Source organism: Schistocerca serialis, chromosome 6 (genome assembly GCF_023864345.2).
Source record: "Schistocerca serialis cubense isolate TAMUIC-IGC-003099 chromosome 6, iqSchSeri2.2, whole genome shotgun sequence".
In the NCBI taxonomy this organism is placed as follows: Eukaryota; Metazoa; Arthropoda; class Insecta; order Orthoptera; family Acrididae; genus Schistocerca; species Schistocerca serialis.
Genome location: NC_064643.1, coordinates 231,427,355 through 231,447,209, shown reverse-complemented (window position 1 = coordinate 231,447,209; position 19,855 = coordinate 231,427,355). Strand labels below are relative to the sequence as shown.

General features: G+C 40.7%; 1 protein-coding gene across 1 annotated transcript in view; it reads right to left on the bottom strand.

Moving 5' to 3' along the window:
* The window catches only part of LOC126484787 (trypsin alpha-4-like), an 84,476-nt gene extending 64,996 nt beyond the window's left edge, over nt 1–19,480 (bottom strand). Inside the window, exons 1-2 of the mRNA XM_050108383.1 lie at nt 19,112–19,480; nt 16,008–16,409 (exon numbers count right to left, since the gene is read on the bottom strand). Of these exons, the coding sequence (XP_049964340.1) occupies nt 16,008–16,409; nt 19,112–19,480 (771 nt within the window). The remainder of the gene's footprint in view (nt 1–16,007; nt 16,410–19,111) is intronic.
* Nucleotides 19,481–19,855: the final 375 nt, after the last annotated feature.

The window sequence follows — 19,855 nt, the reverse complement described above, 5'->3', positions numbered from 1 at the left end:
AATAAACTGTGTATTACTATATCGTACTTTCTTTTACGTAACCGCCAGTCTGTTCCACTCCTCAGCCTGCGTTGCTAGTAGAGAGTGGTCATGAGTTCTGAAGGTATACAGCTATAGTACAGATTAAATCTGGGTACTGTTCGCTTCTTCTTTGTTGCAGTACGGCTGTTAGATATGTTCTAGGGTTGGAGTGGCTGCCGAAGGACGAATTCCCTACAAAATCGCTATTTGTGGCCAGGCCCCTGTAGCTAAAGTCTGAAAATGACCCAACAGCTTCGTTACGTTTTGGTAGAACCAGTTCAGATAACTTCTGAGGGTCATCAGATCGTAAGTACCGCTAGCACAACAGCTCAGTTAGCTTTGGCAGTGACTAAAATGGACATCGAACGAACTTTCCCTCACCGATTTTTTTCATATTGACGGGGTGTTTAGGACACAACTAGCACCTTAACGTAAGTAAACAGGAAGACGAAACTCTCAGCCGTTTCAGAGAAAATCGAGTTTCAACAGTCTGGGCGAGTTTATAAAGTTGGTATGGTCGCTTGTATTGAAGGAGTCTTCAATCTTGTGATTAAGCTCTTCGTTTCATAAGCGTGAGGACGCTGGGCCGAAAGTTGCTGCTGGCACTTTCTTTTTCATTCACGCATCATTCTTACAACAGAATTATTATGATTGTTCGCCTGATCAACATATATTTATTCATTTACTATAATCTTTATCGTGAGAAAAGGAGAAAAAGATGGTTTCGGTTGAAGACTGGAAGTAAAAGAAAGGTACATTAGAACTTTCAATCAGATCAGTATACGTATTTTATTTGTATTGTTTTATCTACATTTGTGACAAGTGAATTGCGTAACCTCCGGAGAACTGTACGAATAATACTGATCATAGAAACATGGAGAACGATAATAATTGCGACCTACAGCACATACAACTGAACGCCGAATTTTTTTTGTGCATGGTGTTTTCAATGTGTATTTCGCAAAACCAACTTCATTTATGTTTCCTGGTGTACCGTGCATATCGAAGCGTATTACCGAAACACTGTTGCAGACAACTAGTGGTGAACGATATACTGAACTTCTAAGCAAGCTTCTCTAGAATATATGTCCCTATTCTGTTCGATGATGTACGCATGGTTTTGCAACTGGTTCATAAGGATCATCATCTTGCTCAAATATAAACGTCTAAAGGCTGCATTTGCGGAGTACATTTTGGAAGAACTACTTTAATACTGCACGCTGCCAGACCCTCTCTATCGTCAAAGTTTCACCGTACCAACCCGAGTTCGCTTGCCATCCGCATGAATTGATGAGGAAAAGAAACTGTTTTTCTCTCACGTAGAAAATTCTTATTTAATAACGCTGTGAACCTGTTGGGCTTTCAAGATATTATCGTAACGTCTTGTACTCATCGAATGATTTCTTTTCCTCCCTTGATTCAAATGAGGCCATGGTCTTTTAACAGCATAAAGATTATAAAAATAATATATGAGCCATTAAATGTTGATAATTTGTACACAAATAATACATGCTTTGCTAGAATTACATGCGAATGAAAATGAAGTACGGACTGCGAGTTTCTATCCCGACACCTTGCACTTAACGAAACGAAGCGCTTACTCACTAGGTTGCAGACCCGTTTAATACAAGCGACCATAAATATAATAGAAGCACACGTAAAATTTTTAAATTCGATGTTTTCTAAAATGGTAGAGTGTTGCATTTCTATGTTTCTATATGTTGAACTGCGTTTCGTCCCCTACACACTCCGTCAATATGAATTAAATCGCTGAGAGGAAGTTCGTACGGTTCGCTTTTTAATCATTTATTAAATTCCTGGTAAAAGCCTCTTCATGGTGCCACTGGAAGAGATTGCAGGTGGAACATTCCGTTAATCATTTGTGTAATTTGAAATTTCTATGGAGGGAAGAAGAGAGGAGTGATGAAGTGAAAAGTCTCTAGAAAAAGACTGCGCAAATGGAGTTAACGTTTTATGACGTGTTCTCAGCATTGGCAGACAGACGGGAGACATATTGAATAATGTGAACAAGCAAAATAATGTTGGAGTTTACTAATTAAATGAAAATATTAAAAAATACAGAAGATAATTGAAAGAACTTATAGAGAGGTTGGGCGATGATTATAACCTTAAACAACACCTACAATAAACCCTAAAGTTTTGTGGACACAGAACAAGAAATTACGTTGGCTCATGAGTTCTGGCGTTTCTTTTTAAAGTTTAGGTTTCCTCAGAAACAAACAATAAATGAAATGCAAATGAATCAATAATGTATTTTACCTTGTTGTCTACAACTTCTTCGCAACGTTCAATAAGCTGTTCAGTGCCTTGACTATAGAAATCATCTGGTTTTCACTAGGGGAAATCGTTCATTCAAGCCTTCAGTTACATGTCATTATGTAGCAGACTCCCATGCTCTCCAATCGTTGGGGATCGGGCCACGTGGAAATCCGAAGACGCCATTGACATAGTGGACCGTCGACTGTATAGACTTAGATTCAAGAAGCTATGCTATTTTGTAAATGAATGAGTATTAAGATGAACCAAAGCTAAGACAGCTAATCACCTCGTGCTGCACCATCAGTTGGAGTCATTAACTGATTTGTGTGAAACACGCAAGTAATTATAGTGCACAACTTTTAAATAGAACAATCTTAATATTCCTGTCTTATTTTTCGATGACAATGTACAATGAAAGAAAGGCAAACACTGTAAGTAGGCTGTTTAGGTTTTTTTATTGGTAACGCCACCTCTGAATAAAAATCACTGGCTGTGCTGTGTGCAGTCTGTGTCTAGTTTGCATTGTTGTCTGCCATTGTAGTGTTGGGCAGCGGCAGCTGGATGTGAACAGCGCGTAGCATTGCGCAGTTGGAGGTGAGCCGCCAGCAGTGGTGGATGTGGGGAGAGAGATGGCGGAGTTTTGAAATTTGTAAGACTAGATGTCAATTATGACTATTAAGGTGAATACATTGTTTGTTCTCTATTAAAATCTTTCATTTGCTAACTATGCCTATCAGTAGTTAGTGCCTTCAGTAGTTTGAATCTTTTATTTAGCTGGCAGTAGTGGCGCTCGCTGTATTGCAGTAGTTCGAGTAACGAAGATTTTTTGTGAGGTAAGTGATTGGTGAAACGTATAGGTTAATGTTAGTCAGGGCCATTCTTTTGTAGGGATTTTTGAAAGTCAGATTGCGTTGCACTAAAAAAATATTGTGTGTCAGTTTAAGCACAGTCATGTATAATTTTTCTAAGGGGACGTTTCATATGTCGACCCTTAGCCGAGGATACCTCACTGGAATCTTCTGATTTTTTCTTGTAGTTTGTGTAATTAGTGTAGCTATTGTTTATTGCTAGCGCGTAATTGTAGAGAGAATTTCCTTTGTAGTTGTAGTTTTTCATTCTTGTACAGTAAAACAGTTGTGGCATGCATGTAGATTTGCACCAAGTATTTCGCAGCTGCGCTTGCAATTAACTAGATATTATTGTCAGTGCTATGTTAATGTGTTCTCTTATTTTTGCTCTTCAAATTGTGTTTTCCTGTGTTGTCGTGTGAAATATTGTGACAATAATGGCGTGTGAAAAACGTAATACTAGGCTCCAAAGAAAACTGGGAAATAACGGTGAAGACGAAAGCAGTGTGTTAACGCCACCATGTAATGAATTAACAAATATTCAAAGTAGTAATTTGGTAACTGTGCATAGGGAAATGGAGCGGGCGTCAAATAATGGTGTAGGCAGTGAAACAATTAGTGAACAGGGAAGCATTATCGATCGATCGGTCGGCAACAGCTCGCCTCAGGGTTCCGAAATGACAGGACACAATCTGGTAAATACTGTAGATCCAGGTTTTGCGTCCTCACCCTTTTCCCAAATAAGTCAAGACACATTTTCTGCTTTTCAAACTGCGAATATTGCCGGTTCAAATGCATTGCCGAATAGCACTGAGGAACATGTTTCAGACACCAGTGCATTGTTATTACAATTAATGCAACAAATAGGACAAAAGCTTCAAAAGTTAGACACAATGGAACAAAATCGGAGACAAACACAGCAAAAGTTAGACACAGTGGAACAAAATCTCAAAAAGTTAGACACAGTGGAACAAAATCTCAAAAAGTTAGACACAGTGGAACAAAATCTCAAAAAGTTAGACACAATGGAACAAAATCTTCAAAAGTTAGACATCACACTTGAACAAACACGTGAAGATTTAACTACTGAGTTACATAACATTGAATCGAAATGTCAAAAAGTCTGTAATGACGTAAAAACACAAATTTGTGAGCATTTTCAACCTATTTTTTCGCGGCATGAAAATGCATTACAGAATCACGAAGCAGCCATAAAAGAACTGCGAACCATTGTTCATGAAAATCATGAGACCTTGTGGGCTAAAATTGACTCAGTTGCATCTACCGATTCTGTTACTCAACTTGCAAAAACTCAAGAAAACTTAAAGGACACAGTAGATACGATTTCAACACAAATGGACACTCTGAAACTTGGTTCAGAAAAACACGCTGAGGAAATGTGTTCACTATCGGAGAAAGTAGCCGAACTTTCGGATAAGGTCACTAACTTATCTACAAAGGTAGATGATGATCTGAATGACACAAGACCTGTAGCCTTCACTGACACAGAAGAGTATGAACAAATTAGAAAATTCAAACAGAATCAAAATCAAATCAATACACAGTACAAAAGAGAAATCCGAGAAGTACAAGATCAGCTGACACAGGTAATACAAGAATTACGTATTTCAGAGGATACTCGCGCCCCAATACGGGAAGAGGGACACAGAAATACGGAACAGCCACAAAATAATAACACAGGGCATTTCGGAAGTTATGAAAGAAATTGGCAAGGTGCACCGAATTTTGAAATGGAACCGCCGACACGACGTAACAATGACCGATATGCGACTCGCCGACATGATGATTTTGACTATAAGCTGTTCATTACTACACGTAAATTCAAAACATTTAAGAATTCTGGCAAGACATTCATCCACAAGCATGGCTCCATCAATTCTCTCATTGTTTTCCTCCAAACTGGTCATTAGAGCTCAGATTAGAATTTATGTGTGGCTGCTTAGAGAATGAACCAGCTGTAAGAATGCGATCGGTCATTCACGATTGCCACAGTGAAGGAGAATTTTACCATGCCTTCCTCTCAGCATATTGGTCTCAAGCCACACAAGACCGAGTAAAACATGGCAGCATAATGATGAAACATTTCGAACAATCTGAATTCTCCAGTCTTGTGAAATATTTTGAAGACATGTTGCACAAGAATCAGTACCTGTCAAACCCATACAGCCCCTCAGAACTCATCCGCATTTGCTTAATCAAATTACCTGAACATTTACGACATATTATTTTAGCAGGACGTTGCAAAGAAGACATTGAGGCTTTTCAGGGACTGTTACAAGAACTGGAAATTGACACTGACAATCGGGGAACGCGGAAACAGGAGCACAACAGTTACAGGTCACATCTGTCACAATTCCGCGATGAAAGAAATAAAAACTGGACACGACAAGGCTATTCTCACAACATATATCGTGACCAAAACAGACACCACCCGTATGACAACCGTTGGCGGAGTAGTAATAATTACAGGGAAAGATCACCTCTCCGCAGTAGTGACTATCACAGAAACAATCAAAGAAACAGACAATTTGGGAACCAAAATAATTATTATCAAGGGAGCCAGAATAACTTTAGACGCAACGGTCCAGTGCGCAGTTACGATTCAGGGAGAAATTCTCCACCACTTAACCGACAAGAAAGAAACTACAGGAACTACCGACATGACGACAGACGATGTGATCGTAACGACAGACCTGAATTGCATCAGAACTGACGGGATTTAAACAGGGCAGGGCCCTCTCGTCACGGTGAATTTGTAGATGTTAGGTCTCCAAATCCCAATAACGACGCGCGCCAACAGAGACAATAGGCAATGACTCACACTGCTGGCAGCCACAAAACGTACTTATGAAACTGACGACGCAGCTGCCGTAGCTAGTAATTACGTAAAAATGGAAGACATTAGGGACATCTTACTCCAGGAACACGACGTAAAACATAACAACATTGCATATCCTGTGATTCACATTACTGTAAATGACGTAAAATTTACGGCAGTACTTGACTCTGGCAGTCCCATTTCAGTAATTAGTGAAACAGCTTTTAGCAAATGCAACAAATCGAACGATTGTCCCACACTTCCGTTACGTAAGATTAAATTACAAGGTGCAATCTTTGGAAAAAGTGTAGATGTACGCCAACAAACCAACTTAGAATTCTTTGGTCAAAGCCACAGCTTCTCTATGAACTTTCTTATTGTTCCATTATTGTCGACGGAAATTATATTGGGAGTAGACTTTTTGAATGAATACAAAGCAATCTTAAACTTTCACAATGCAAAGCACAGTCTTGTATAATTGTTCAAAAGGGGACGTTTCAACACTAACACAACGCCATATGAACTGTTTCCTATGATGACTGGGGACTATGACAGTGAAGCAGAAACGAAAGCGATAAGATTTGTCAGGTAGCAGCACAATGTTACACACGGCTGACGAAAACATGGCGAATGGTTCTCACCGTATGAATGAAACGATAACGTCTAACAAGAAAACATTGCGTGTATAGCAATTTAGTAATAAAGGGTTTCTAGTTTCACCTTCTGAAAACCAAGAGACATAATAATATGGATGAATAAAAGCATTAGTTAGTAAGCGGTTGATACTGTACGGATTGCCGTTGTAATTGTAGACTACGTCATTCCATACGACAGAAATAAACGGGAAGTAGAGTCGGTAGGCGGAGTGAGTCTTTAAATAATTTAATAGACTCTGGATGGACGGCCGTACGAGCAGCGACTGCAGATGTTTGGTCCTGAAGTGCAGCTGGCGTCAAGGTGCTTCGGACGGAAAATATCTATTTCGAAGGGCGTTTATACAACTTCAGTCGTGTACCTGCCGTGATTAACAGTTCTACTTAAATACCAGGTCCAGTATGTAACAATACGTTCACTTTCAGCTAATTTTAAGGCGTGTAGTTAAAAAGTGTGACAATTGAACTTTTTTTTTACAAGCTTCTATCTTGATACGGAATCCGTCCTAACCTTTCGGAAGTAATTGACGTCAACCTGGGACACAGTACTATAAAGAGTTACTATTTCACATAATCGTAGTGCTTGCTGTAACGTAGAAAATTACTGTAGTCCTGCAAGTACAGGCTGATTCCTTAATGATATTACGAACTCTCAGTGGTAATAGAGAGGGGTAAATGCATTAACTTCAGGCAAGGGGCTGTGGTCCAGGAACGACAGAGTCAAACCTGTAAGCGATGATTGTACTCATACCTATGACAGTGGAATACGGGTACCGGTACTGTTGTTGCTAGGATTGTAGGATAAGAAACTTTCGGAGGTGGTAGCATGAACCAAGAAAATGGCAGTAAACATGGCATGTAAACTACATAATAAATACCTGAAGAATTATAAGCACGTGTTCATCTTCGACATTGTGAAATACACCTCTTCTACAGCAAGTTCTTCGGTTGCAATGTTTTTGGAGAAGATAGGATCAATCAGAATAAGAAGAAGTCGTAGAGTACAAATGGACTCTGAAATGGATACCAGAAGAACTTTGAGCACTTGTAGATCATAGCTACTATGAAATATATTTCTTCTACTGACCAAGAATTCCTAGCTCTTGGGTTATGAATTGCCGAGATCATTTTTATTGAACTTTTTTTCTTGTTTTGTTCCATACTACCACATCTGAAAGTGGCCTAACCTACAGTCTTTGAAGTACACCTTACCATCCTCCCTCATCGCTGACAGTTTGTCATCATGGAATAGTCCTCTACAGAGGACGAAGCGCTGGCTTATGTAGTGAGTTCAACAAAATCACTGAAGGACTTCTCAGTGCATACAAAATTATGCCTTAAATTTTGGTAGTAATTTTTTTACCTCAGTCGACTGTAACATCGTATTAATTTCACGTGACTTTTAAATTAGTATAGTATTACATCAAGGAAAATAGAGTAATCCTAGTGCCCACGTAAGCAGATAGCCTAATGAAAATTTTAAAATTACTGAACCCTCAGTTTGATGATCTATGGCTGTAAAATCATCTATAAAATGTCTGGTACAGGAGGACCTGGGGACGGATTAGTTTGGGTTTTGGAGAAACTGGGGGACGCAAAATGGGATATTACCCTAAGATATATCTTAGGGTGTGTGGGTTTCATATTCCGTAATGGTTGTAACACACAGTTACTGACGCTACTGTCATCGTTACTTAACTAGGACTTTGTAACCAATGGTACTTGTATGTTGGAAATGAAGCACGCGATTATCGCCGTTCCTTACCAAATGGACAGAGAACTTTAAAATTCCGTGCTGCGTGGCGCTGAGTCAGTAACAACAGATACCATGCGTATTCCAACTACAAAAAACAATGGAGACAATATTTATATGTCACATTAGCTGTTGTCCAGTGAGACACAAGACTGGAATCTGTAGCTGCTGCTCAAGTGGAACTTCAAAATGTAGACGACTTAGTTAAATTCTGCTAATTTGTAAGCAAAATAACACACAATAAACGATGGAGAAGGAAGTAAAATACAGAGTGGCATAGGCAAAGGAAATCTAGTAGTGTGAAACACAGACCCTTAGTCTGCAACACATCGTTGCGTGGTAGTAAAAAAGGAACTGCATGAAAACTGGAATGAAGAGAAGCGCACTGAGATGGAGACTTCATATTTTACTGCAAAGTCATTGGTCAAGGCAAGGGGCATGATTGGTACGAATTTTCGTTTTAAATCCCGCCATTGTTGAATACGTGAAGAAAAAACTAGTGCAGAAACGAAAATTATAACTTGTGGAATGAATTTCAGACCTCGCACTTTTAGTGAACGTGATTGCACACTGCCCATAGTAAGACACTGCAATCTGAGAATCATCTTATTTCTGATTTGTTGCGTATGAATTTAAAAGGAAAATAGCAATGTAAATAGGACAAATTCTGACAAAAAATTTTTTGCTGTCTGTCAGGTTTCTTATATCACTAGGTAAGTGATCAAAACTTTTGGTTTCATCATTGTATACCGCAGTTTGTGGTACAGACAACCATCTTAATTGTATAAAACTTCATAATATTCTTCTGGTATTGTGATTACGTACAACACTGTTCCTGGTGAAGCTTCTAGGGAGGAGAGGTGCAATATAGAGCGAGGGCGAATAACAATGGCTTCGTGGTTAAGAGGTTAGGGTGTTGGACTACCAAGCAACCCCTTGTAGTTTGTGTGTGTGTGTGTGTGTGTGTGTGTGTGTGTGTGTGTGTGTGCGCGTGGTGTAACGTCCGTTTGCAACTGCGAGGTGTAAGGCATAATGACAGTAAATAAATGTCGTATGACTTGGGCCTCCCGTCGTGTAGACCGTTCGTCGGGTGCAAGTCTTTCGATTTGACGTCACTTCAGCGACTTGCGCGGCGGTGGGGATGAAATGATGATGATTAGGACAACACAACACCCAGTCCCTGCGTGGAGAAAATCTCCGACCCACCCGGGAATCGAACCCGGGCCACATGCTGTGGCGCTGACCATTGAGCTACCGGGGGCGGACATAATGACAGTTTTTTTTTTCATTTTGTTTGTTGTTGGTCGTTGTATTTGGTCGTTGTGGATGTCACAAGACATCCGGTCAAGTTAGTTTGCTGATCCTTCCACTCAGTTTTTTATTAGAGAGGCCAACCAGCTCTCTGACCGAACACGCTGAGCTACCGTGTCGGCTTTTACAGGGTGTTTCAAAAATGACCGGTATATTTGAAACGGCAATAAAAACTAAACGAGCAGCGATAGAAATACACCGTTTGTTGCAATATGCTTGGGACAACAGTACATTTTCAGGCAGACAAACTTTCGAAATGACAGTAGTTACAATTTTCAACAACAGATGGCGCTGCGGTCTGGGAAACTCTGTAGTACGATATTTTCCACATATCCACCATGCGTAGCAATAATATGGCGTAGTCTCTGAATGAAATTACCCGAAACCTTTGACAACGTGTCTGACGGAATGGCTTCACATGCAGATGAGATGTACTGCTTCAGCTGTTCAATTGTTTCTGGATTCTGGCGGTACACCTGGTCTTTCAAGTGTCCCCACAGACAGAAGTCACAGGGGTTCATGTCTGGCGAATAGGGAGGCCAATCCACGCCGCCTCCTGTATGTTTCGGATAGCCCAAAGCAATCACACGATCATCGAAATATTCATTCAGGGAATTAAAGATGTCGGCCGTGCGATGTGGCCGGGCACCATCTTGCATAAACCACGAGGTGTTCGCAGTGTCGTCTAAGGCAGTTTGTACCGCCACAAATTCACGAAGAATGTCCAGATAGCGTGATGCAGTAATCGTTTCGGATCTGAAAAATGGGCCAATGAGTCCTTTGGAAGAAATGGCGGCCCAGACCAGTACTTTTTGAGGATGCAGGGACGATGGGACTGCAACATGGGGCTTTTCGGTTCCCCATATGCGCCAGTTCCGTTTATTGACGAAGCCGTCCAGGTAAAAATACGCCCACATGCATATCGCCGTCATCAATCCTGTGCACTATATCGTTAGCGAACGTCTCTCGTGCAGCAATGGTAGCGGCGCTGAGGGGTTGCCGCGTTTGAATTTTGTATGGATAGAGATGTAAACTCTAGCGCATGAGACGATACGTGGACGTTGGCGTCATTTGGACCGCAGCTGCAACACGGCGAGCGGAAACCCAAGGCCGCTGTTGGATCACCTGCTGCACTAGCTGCGCGTTGCCCTCTGTGGTTGCCGTACGCAGTCGCCCTACCTTTCCAGCACGTTCATCCGTCACGTTCCCAGTCCGTTGAAATTTTTCAAACAGATCCTTTATTGTTTCGCTTTTTGGTCCTTTGGTTACATTAAACCTCCATTGAAAACTTCGTCTTGTTGCAACAACACTGTGTTCTAGGCGGTGGAATTCCAACACCAGAAAAATCCTCTGTTCTAAGGAATAAACCATGTTGTCCACAGCACACTTGCACGTTGTAAACAGCACACGCTTACAGCAGAAAGACGACGTACAGAATGGCGCACCCACAGACTGCGTTGTCTTCTATATCTTTCACATCACTTGCAGCGCCATCTGTTGTTGAAAATTGTAACTACTGTAATTTCGAAAGTTTGTCCTCCTGAAAATGTACTGTTGTCCCAAGCATATTACAACAAACGGTGTATTTCTATCGCTGCTCGTTTAGTTTTTATTGCCGTTTCAAATATACCGGTCATTTTTGAAACACCCTGTATCTACACACCTAATTTGTAAGTCTGGTAAGAGAGTGAGATATGCCTCCTTGCTCGATATAGGTATTCGTATGAATTTGAATGTGATCACTCCCAAGGAAATGATGAAACCATTACAGTTTGTCGTATTAGCTGCAACAAATGACGGCAACAGTTTCACGATCACACAGTTTGTCTGTGCTCTGTCAAAACATATTTTTAATATTTCTGAAGCTGCGTCCCGTGTTGGAAGTTTTGATTCTTGAATTTCTCTGTTGTAACATAGTTCATACCCGTTTACTTGTTGTTTTCATTTCTGTGAGACGTGTATGTGGTATCTCGCCAACTCTCACTATTCATCGCCTTTATTTTCGACGGTAACGTTTTCTTACCACATGACTCATATTCTATAACCATTGTACAGTGTGACAACTGCCGCGGATGCGTAAAGAGAACAAACATTTCAATTCCAGGACGGACAGACCATAATGTTGTGAAAAAAGTAGGTAAATAAATGGCAGGGGGAAGTTTTCAACACAGCTCGCCCTCTCCACGGCCCAACACCATAACCACTTGCCCACGACACCGATGATTGTTATTAACTGCTCCTTATTGCAATTCTTTTTCTTGGACCGTTTCTAGTTTGGTTTATATTCATAGTTTTTCCTGTTTTCATACTTGATCTGTGTTCAGTTTTTAACGGGCTACCCACTGGGCCATCTTACCACTAAATCTGAGGGGGGAGCGATGAGTTTCCCGTGTGAGATAACTAAGGCAAATCTAATGTCGAATGAGTGAAATAAAATCACTACGATAAAAGTGCAACCATAATTGATGTATACAACAGAAAATATTGCTTGAGCAGCTCCACTTACGAATGAAATATGGCTCCTTTAAACTTTAGACCACGATAAGATTGGTTCCTACAGCCGTAAACAATGCAAGCTGTCGTTTTCGATGAAACAACAGTCTCCACACAATCAAAGCACCAAAGACTGCTCAAGCTGGGGTCAGGCACATCAGAGTGACGCCATGGGGAAGTATGACAGCGGTGAATTTTGCGGGTTGGGCTAATTGAGATGATGCACATCTGCTTGAAGTTTGTGACGTAATGACATATCCCTTCTTTTTGTATCTCCATGGCGCTGGTACAGGTTAGACAAGCGAATACATAAGATTTCTGACTTCAAACCTGACTGTCATCCACAGACGTTCATTACTGGACTGACAAAGGTGCATCTATAACTGAGGCCTTACGTTTGGTAAGGTAATATGGCGGTGTCCGGAAGTTTTTGTGTGGTACTACGACGATTTTCTGAAACGAAGTGACGTAGGTTTGCGAGGTGGTCTGAACAAGTTCTACGGTTGAGTAAATGTTTATGTACTACTTGAGTTTAACGTATATATTGTACCATTGCGTTATGAGAAGAACATCAAGTTACATTTACACAAGTTTCAAGCAGGTTATAGTTTTCGTAAGATCACCCGTATGAATAAAGACACTTCTTATGAATAGGACGTAATACTTACAGGAGATTTTTCATACCGAGCACACTATTCAAAGAGAAACTGAATTTTATGAAACATTGTTGAAACTCATCATTAAGTCACGTCTGTTAAAATCAGGTTTATTACAAACTTATAAATATGTTTTTACAATTTAAACGCTATCGGTATTTCAGACAAGACAAACTGTAATGCAATTATTTAGGCCTACATACAGCACTACACTAAAAGTAAGCAAGTTGTTTCCAGCTATGTTTGCACTGAGACACGTATCTTTCCCTGTATCGTCCGTATGACCTACGAAAAATTGCAGCCAATCATGCATCATGTTGCGCTTTCCGCCCACTTGACGCTCTCCGATTTTTTTCTTCTCGGGACCCTTAAATTTGTGGTCTTGACCGTTATGCCAAAACACTAAAGATAACATAGTTACATTAGCTTATCTCCATTTCTTACGAATCCTTTATCACCAAATACACTGCTATTTACACGTCCTTTGCGCTCGTCACCATATTGCGATTTTGAGTGTTGGCTTCAGTGACACCGAAGTTACTGTATACAGTATTGCTAGTCTAGTTATGAATGTCTGTGCTCCCACCATTGTCTGTAGCACGTACCAGATCAATCATTATACTACATTCCGAGTAATATTCTTGACCATAAACAAAGTACGAAAATTTTGTTTCTCTGTTTATAGAAGAAGGTATGTTAACTCATCAAGATGCATTGAATGCGTGCCATCTGTAATGTATACATTGTCGATAAAAAAAATTGATGCGTATTAAAGTCTTTGAGAATATTTTTGTTACACGTTGGGGCAGCTGTTTTCTATTTCAGCCTGCTTGTGGACGTACAACGGAAATAAATTTGATGTTGGTGTATGATATTGTGTTGTTTTTCAGTGGCCTCTCGTTCAATACGTATGTAAGTTATGACGAAATTCTGTCGCTATTTTGTACCTACCATTTCAGTGTTGAATGGATTCGCATATGGATTGTTTGGCACGCTACATATATTGCAATATCTTAGGTGGGAGTTACATGTATCCTGGTACTTACGTATCATCCATACATATTATAGAAAAGGAGGTGTGTGTGTGTGTGTGTGTATGTGTGTGTGTGTGTGTGTGTGTGTGTGTGTGTGTTTTTTTTTTTTTTTTTTTTTTTTTACTCCTGAACCAGTGAACTGCTTACATACATACTTGGTACACATATACCTCACTGCCAATTGACACTCACTGCAGGGATAAGAATCATAAAAGGGATGGGTTTAGGATGAAAAAGGAGTCTAGCCCGCGATGCGTTAATTTCCAGACTTTAACCATCCACTATCAGTGAACTACCGCAATTAGCGACTTGCAACGAACGTTACACAATATTTCAAACTTTTACGAAACATTTTTTCTCGTCCGCAGCTCGGGGTCGTGCGGTAGCGTTTTCGCTTCCCACGCCCGGGTTCCCGGGTTCGATTCCCGGCGGGGTCTGGGATTTTCTCTGCCTCGTGATGACTGGGTGTTGTGTTATGTCCTTAGGTTAGTTAGGTTTAAGTAGTTCTAAGTTCTAGGGGACTGATGACCATAGATGTTAAGTCCCATAGTGCTCAGAGCCATTTGAACCATTTATTCTCGCTGGGAACATCTACAAAATGATGAAAGAAAAAAGTTGGTCGCTTTCTACTTTCCCGATTTTCGTGTAGTAGAAGTAACGCATGAGGCATGGCGTTATAATTGAACATGTCTTTCTACTAATTGTATTCGCAACATACTTTACGAACAGAATGTATATTTACCACTGAATTTAAGTGCACAATTATATCATTGTAAGACACAGAATTTAGATGTGGTGTTATAAACAATGAGATGCGTCAAAAACTTCCGCATAATGTACGACGTTTAAATTTATTACTTCTTTGCTACAAACTGTATTCACAAAAAAATCGCAGACAGTATCCCCATATACCGCTGAATCTAGCCAAAAATATTTCATTGTGCGACACATAGTTCAGGAGATATGACTTCATAAACGTTAATTAGTAGTCCAGACGCTGCGTGGTACGGGCGTGGACGTTCAGCTACAAACAACGCCGAATTTCTCGGTTAGTACATTAAATTGTCAATATGGCCTTGTTGTTGTTTTTATATATATTACTTTTTTACTATATGTATGTGTTTTGATTGGGTTTTACTGATGTCTGAAAATGACTATGAAGGTGAAACTTGCCCATTTGCAAATCAAAATGGAAATTGTACAGACCATAACGGGCAATGTTCACGTCTATATCGAGTTAGTGGATCCATGTGAAAACAAAATTACATACTAGGATACAAGTTTTAAAAAAGTCAAATGCACATTTATAGCACTTGCATTAAGTGACAATGTAATTTGTGCCCACAAGTTTCAGTCTAGTTTTCCAGTTGTTCTTAATTCAAATGAAAAATGAATTATTTTAATCAAGACTACAGATATGGTTTGTATTATAAAGATTAAATAGTTTTATGATGACGTCTACATACAAATCGTGACCACATAAAATCGAATAATAAGTCCCATGTGTTAGTACCTAATTCGGCACTTGCTTTAAAATTTTAGAAGTGCAGCTTTTAGTTTGCCACTATGAAAACTGTAACATCCCCATTTAATGAAGTACCAAATAAAGCAAATTTTTCTAATCTCTTAGGTGCATAGTTTGATGACAAATTATAAAATGTTACAGTATACTATTTTTAAAATCTACTTTATATCTATATAGGAAAATACATTTATTTCAGTTCATTCATTACATCTTCACCCTCTCCTCGTTAATCATTTGAACTAATAAATATAGAGCTACGAGTATAATTAGGGATAGTGGACGTCAATGATAAACTCAACATTTTAAAATCCACCTACTTGTAAGAGTGTCTACCCTTCGATATTAAAAAGAGCTACGTTTCATATTTACTAATCCATTTAATAATGGAATTATATAGAGAGTTTGAGTGAGGGTGATGATTTCCATCGAAGGACTCAGTCTTTCTCTTGTATCACTGCGGATGACCTGGCGCTTGGATAGGAATCTTGTGAACTATTTAGTTAAAGTTCTTGAAGTTCAGGTTATGTATTTACCACAGCCAATTTGAGCTCATAAGTGAAACGTAACGGACCATTAGATATTGGTCTTGCTTGCGATCCAGGAGCGCAGACTGCCCACACTGGCGTAGACGGAGCCCGCTTTCTCGCAGTAGCCGCTCATCTTCCACGAGACGATGCCGATCTGCGTACCTCCGCTGACCAGGGGGCCGCCGGAGTCTCCACCGCATGCAGCCTTCCCCGCCTCTCCGGCGCAGATCATGCGCTCAGACACGTGGGACAGGTCTCTCACCCTGCTTATCGAGTTGATGATGCTCTGGCACGTCTCCCTGTCGATGACGTTGACGTCGACTTTCTGCAGCACGTCTGGTAGAGGACCGTTGGTTATAAGCACGCCCCAGCCGGTCAGTGTGGCAGCGAGACCCCCAGGTGGGTCGTAGTCTGCAGCAGGCAGGCCGATTGTCTGGACGTTGTCTCCCAACGGAAATGACCCAGAGATCTTGGAAACGAGAAGGAAATAAGAAGGTCAATATCGGTCACGTTAGCCATCAGAAAACGCTAACTATACAAAGTGTTCTTTGGAAACAGCTAGCTACAGAGGTTCGACAAAATGATATTAACTTCTTGAGCAAACACGTTACTTCTGTACCTCTTTTCTAACTGTCTATTAATGGAACAAATCTGTATTATACTCACGAAACTGCAGAAGCACACATTGTTACATAGCTATGTTAAGTGACGAGAGTCAGATTTTGCCTAGCCATCAGTGGTGGCCCTCTACGCTTGTCGTGTCGATAACGAGAACTACGGCTAACTGTTTATGTTAGGCTGTGAATACAGGACAAAATTCGAAATATTGCTTACGACATAGTTCTAGTTATGAAACTTTCTGGCAGATTAAAACTGTGTGCCGGACCGAGACTCGAACTCGGGACCTTTGCCTTTCGCGGGCAAGTGATAGAGCACTTGCCTGCGAAAGACAAAGGTCCCGATTTCGCGTCTCGGTCCGGCACACAGTTTTAATTTGCCACGAAGTTTCATATCAGCGCACAATCCACCGAAGAGTAAAAATGTCATTGTGTATAGTTCCAGTTCTCTACTGACATTTACGCATAAACATCGTTTGCATATACCAGGCTGAGAATATTTTGTGATATTAGCTGCAGGCTGCCCAGCGCAATGTATAGCAAATGAGTTGAAAGAAAGTCACTCAACATTAACAATGAACTAAACGATACAGTCGTGTATATTAACACGGAAAAGTGATTAGAAGGACACTGAAAGATAAAACAGTAAAAAGGACAATACTGTCAACATTTCTGTTTTTGACGAGTCTCGTGTTAAGGTATGTGACAAGAATGGAATGTACCTTCATAACTTTCATGAAATTAAACTGGAGATAAGTTGAGCATTTCTCTCTACAGTAGAAATATGGCTGTATGAATATTTGTTGGCAAATATCGGATGACGTAGACAAAGGTCTATTGGAGAGAGCAGGTGGTACATACTTGGTTGCTAATGTTCCAAGTAATAACGACCAAGGGTTAGAGGTAAACACCTCGTTCATGGAGAGAACATTACAGACGGATAGCTAGCTCAGCTGGAGGAGGCAAGGGTACGGAGCGTAAGATAGTGAAACTACGTGGACTCGGATTGGTGAGAGAGCACTTGCTAGCTGCCAGTTTACAGTTAGTGGTACTGTCCTTTCATTGTCTATAGCGTTATCATAGATTTTGAGAAGTCTGAAACGGGTCTCTGTGTATCTGTGACTGCTATCGTCTGACGATGGACGATATTCCTACAGTTCTACTTAAATAATGCATAAACAAAAAATAACTAATAATCATACTGAAGTAATAATAATTTGTACTTTTCAGTTTGTGAAATGTAAATCATCTTTATTAAATGATTATAGGTTGATGAGCAGGTAGTTACTGGCCTAAGTTCCGTATCTCATCCAACATCTTATCCAGTTACACAGACAATCACTGTAGTGTCGAACGACACCACGGATTATTTTATGTCTCATTTGTTGTTTATAGACAAGGGATGCATGCAGCAGTTAGTATCAGACCCGAGAGCATCTTATCAATCTCTACACATTCCCGTTGGGAGAACACTGTGATGATGGTACAGGGCTAGGAGAAACCATTAGGACAGTGAACAAACATTGTCCCAGGGATGATATCATAGTTCTGTTGTCCAAACTGCAAGGGGTGACCTGGACGATATTTTGGAACTCTCCGTTCTGGATTCCACCAGCAGACAACAGATGTGTACTGTAACGTTAGGTTGTAGACCCCTACGTGAAGATGCCTTCGAGTGTGTTATGTCCTCTATGACGCAACAAGAGTGACCGAGGTAGGTAGCAAATTTTGACTTCTAGCCTTCTGCCCCTCTTTCCCTACCTCCACAGCAGACATCACTCCATTTTTTTAAAATTCTAACTGCTACTTAGCTTCATCATTTGTTTTGTATGATACAATGCAAAACATTCCAAACATACAGTTCAAAACCACACTTCTTCGTTTTTAATTTTTTCATTGGCGATCAAAGCAAAGCCAAGTGAGAAACTAAAGGCCGCAAAATCGCATCCTTACCGTAGGCATTCGCTTATTTGGCATTATCAGAGTGACGTGAACTGGACGACGAAGATAAGATTCAAGTGTGATTGTAAAAGGGTGAGATCGGTGGCACGGAAAGTCTCCTCACATTATCCTTTCAAATATTTCCACTCCACCCCACTTTAGTGCCCTCCATTCCTTCCATTCTTCTTCTTCTTTCCCCTCCTGCTTCGCCTCTCTGTTCCCATTTTCGTTGCCCTCCTTCGTGTTTTCGCCCACCCACAAAAATCCATTACTATGGAACAGACATCCTGTGCGCGTGCTATGGCTGCAGTAGCGAAGCTGCATAACGTTGTCCACCTCTAAACTATACACCTTTGTAATTGTAGCTCTCCCAGTTGGTATCACACTCGTAATGGACCATCAGTGACACCAAGGAAGCATGTGATATCACCAAACAATTCAACAAAAGTGGGTTTCATGAGCGTCCTTAACTTCCTCTTGCAACATTACCTAAACACTTTTATTTCAAGGAAGTTAAGTGTTGCCTTCTTCATTAATTCAATGAGGCGTACTGTAAATGGACCAACAAATCTGTGCTGTCTAATAATGGTGCCAGGAAATACGAGTGACTCACCTGCACAACTCCAATGTCGTAGTCGAGAGTGTAGGTATTGTACTGCTCATGTGAAATAGCAGTGAGAGCGTTATGGACTGTACCGCCAGTGTCTCGCGTGGAAGTACCAGCCCGGAAGCTCAGTATGTCGGTTGTGACGCCTTCGAGACAGTGTCCAGCCGTCAGCACCCAGTTTGCGCCGATGACTGACGCACAGCAGTAAAATTCACCGCTAACCATCAGCTGCAGCGAGTAGGGGTAGTCGGAAATGTTGGCATCACTGCCACCGACTACTCGGTCATGAGCGGTGCGCCAGTGCCTGCTTCCGCTGGGTATCGCCAGACACACAGCCACGAGGCACAAGACTAGAGCAGAGGCTGCACGAAGCATGGCGGGTGGCAAGTACAGCATGCCCTTCCCTTTAGCCGACATATATAGTACCAGTCTGAATGATTTATTATCAGTTCTCTCGAAATGTAATTTCCCGAAGTCAAAGAACATGAACAAAGTTCTCTTACTCAACCGATCACATTCTGTCGAGTGAATATATATTAAGATCTTATCTTATTGCAACTTTATATGTAAGTAGTTTCACATCCGACACTCTGTTCTAAATTGGGCTCATTCCTTTCTGAAAAAGTAAATGAAGACTTACACGATTTACATCAGCAGAGAAGGTCGATTACAGATAAGATACAGGTGACAGCGCCTTCTGATAGTTCACTCCAAGGTTAAAAAGTTTTATAGTGCCGAAGGATCTGTAAT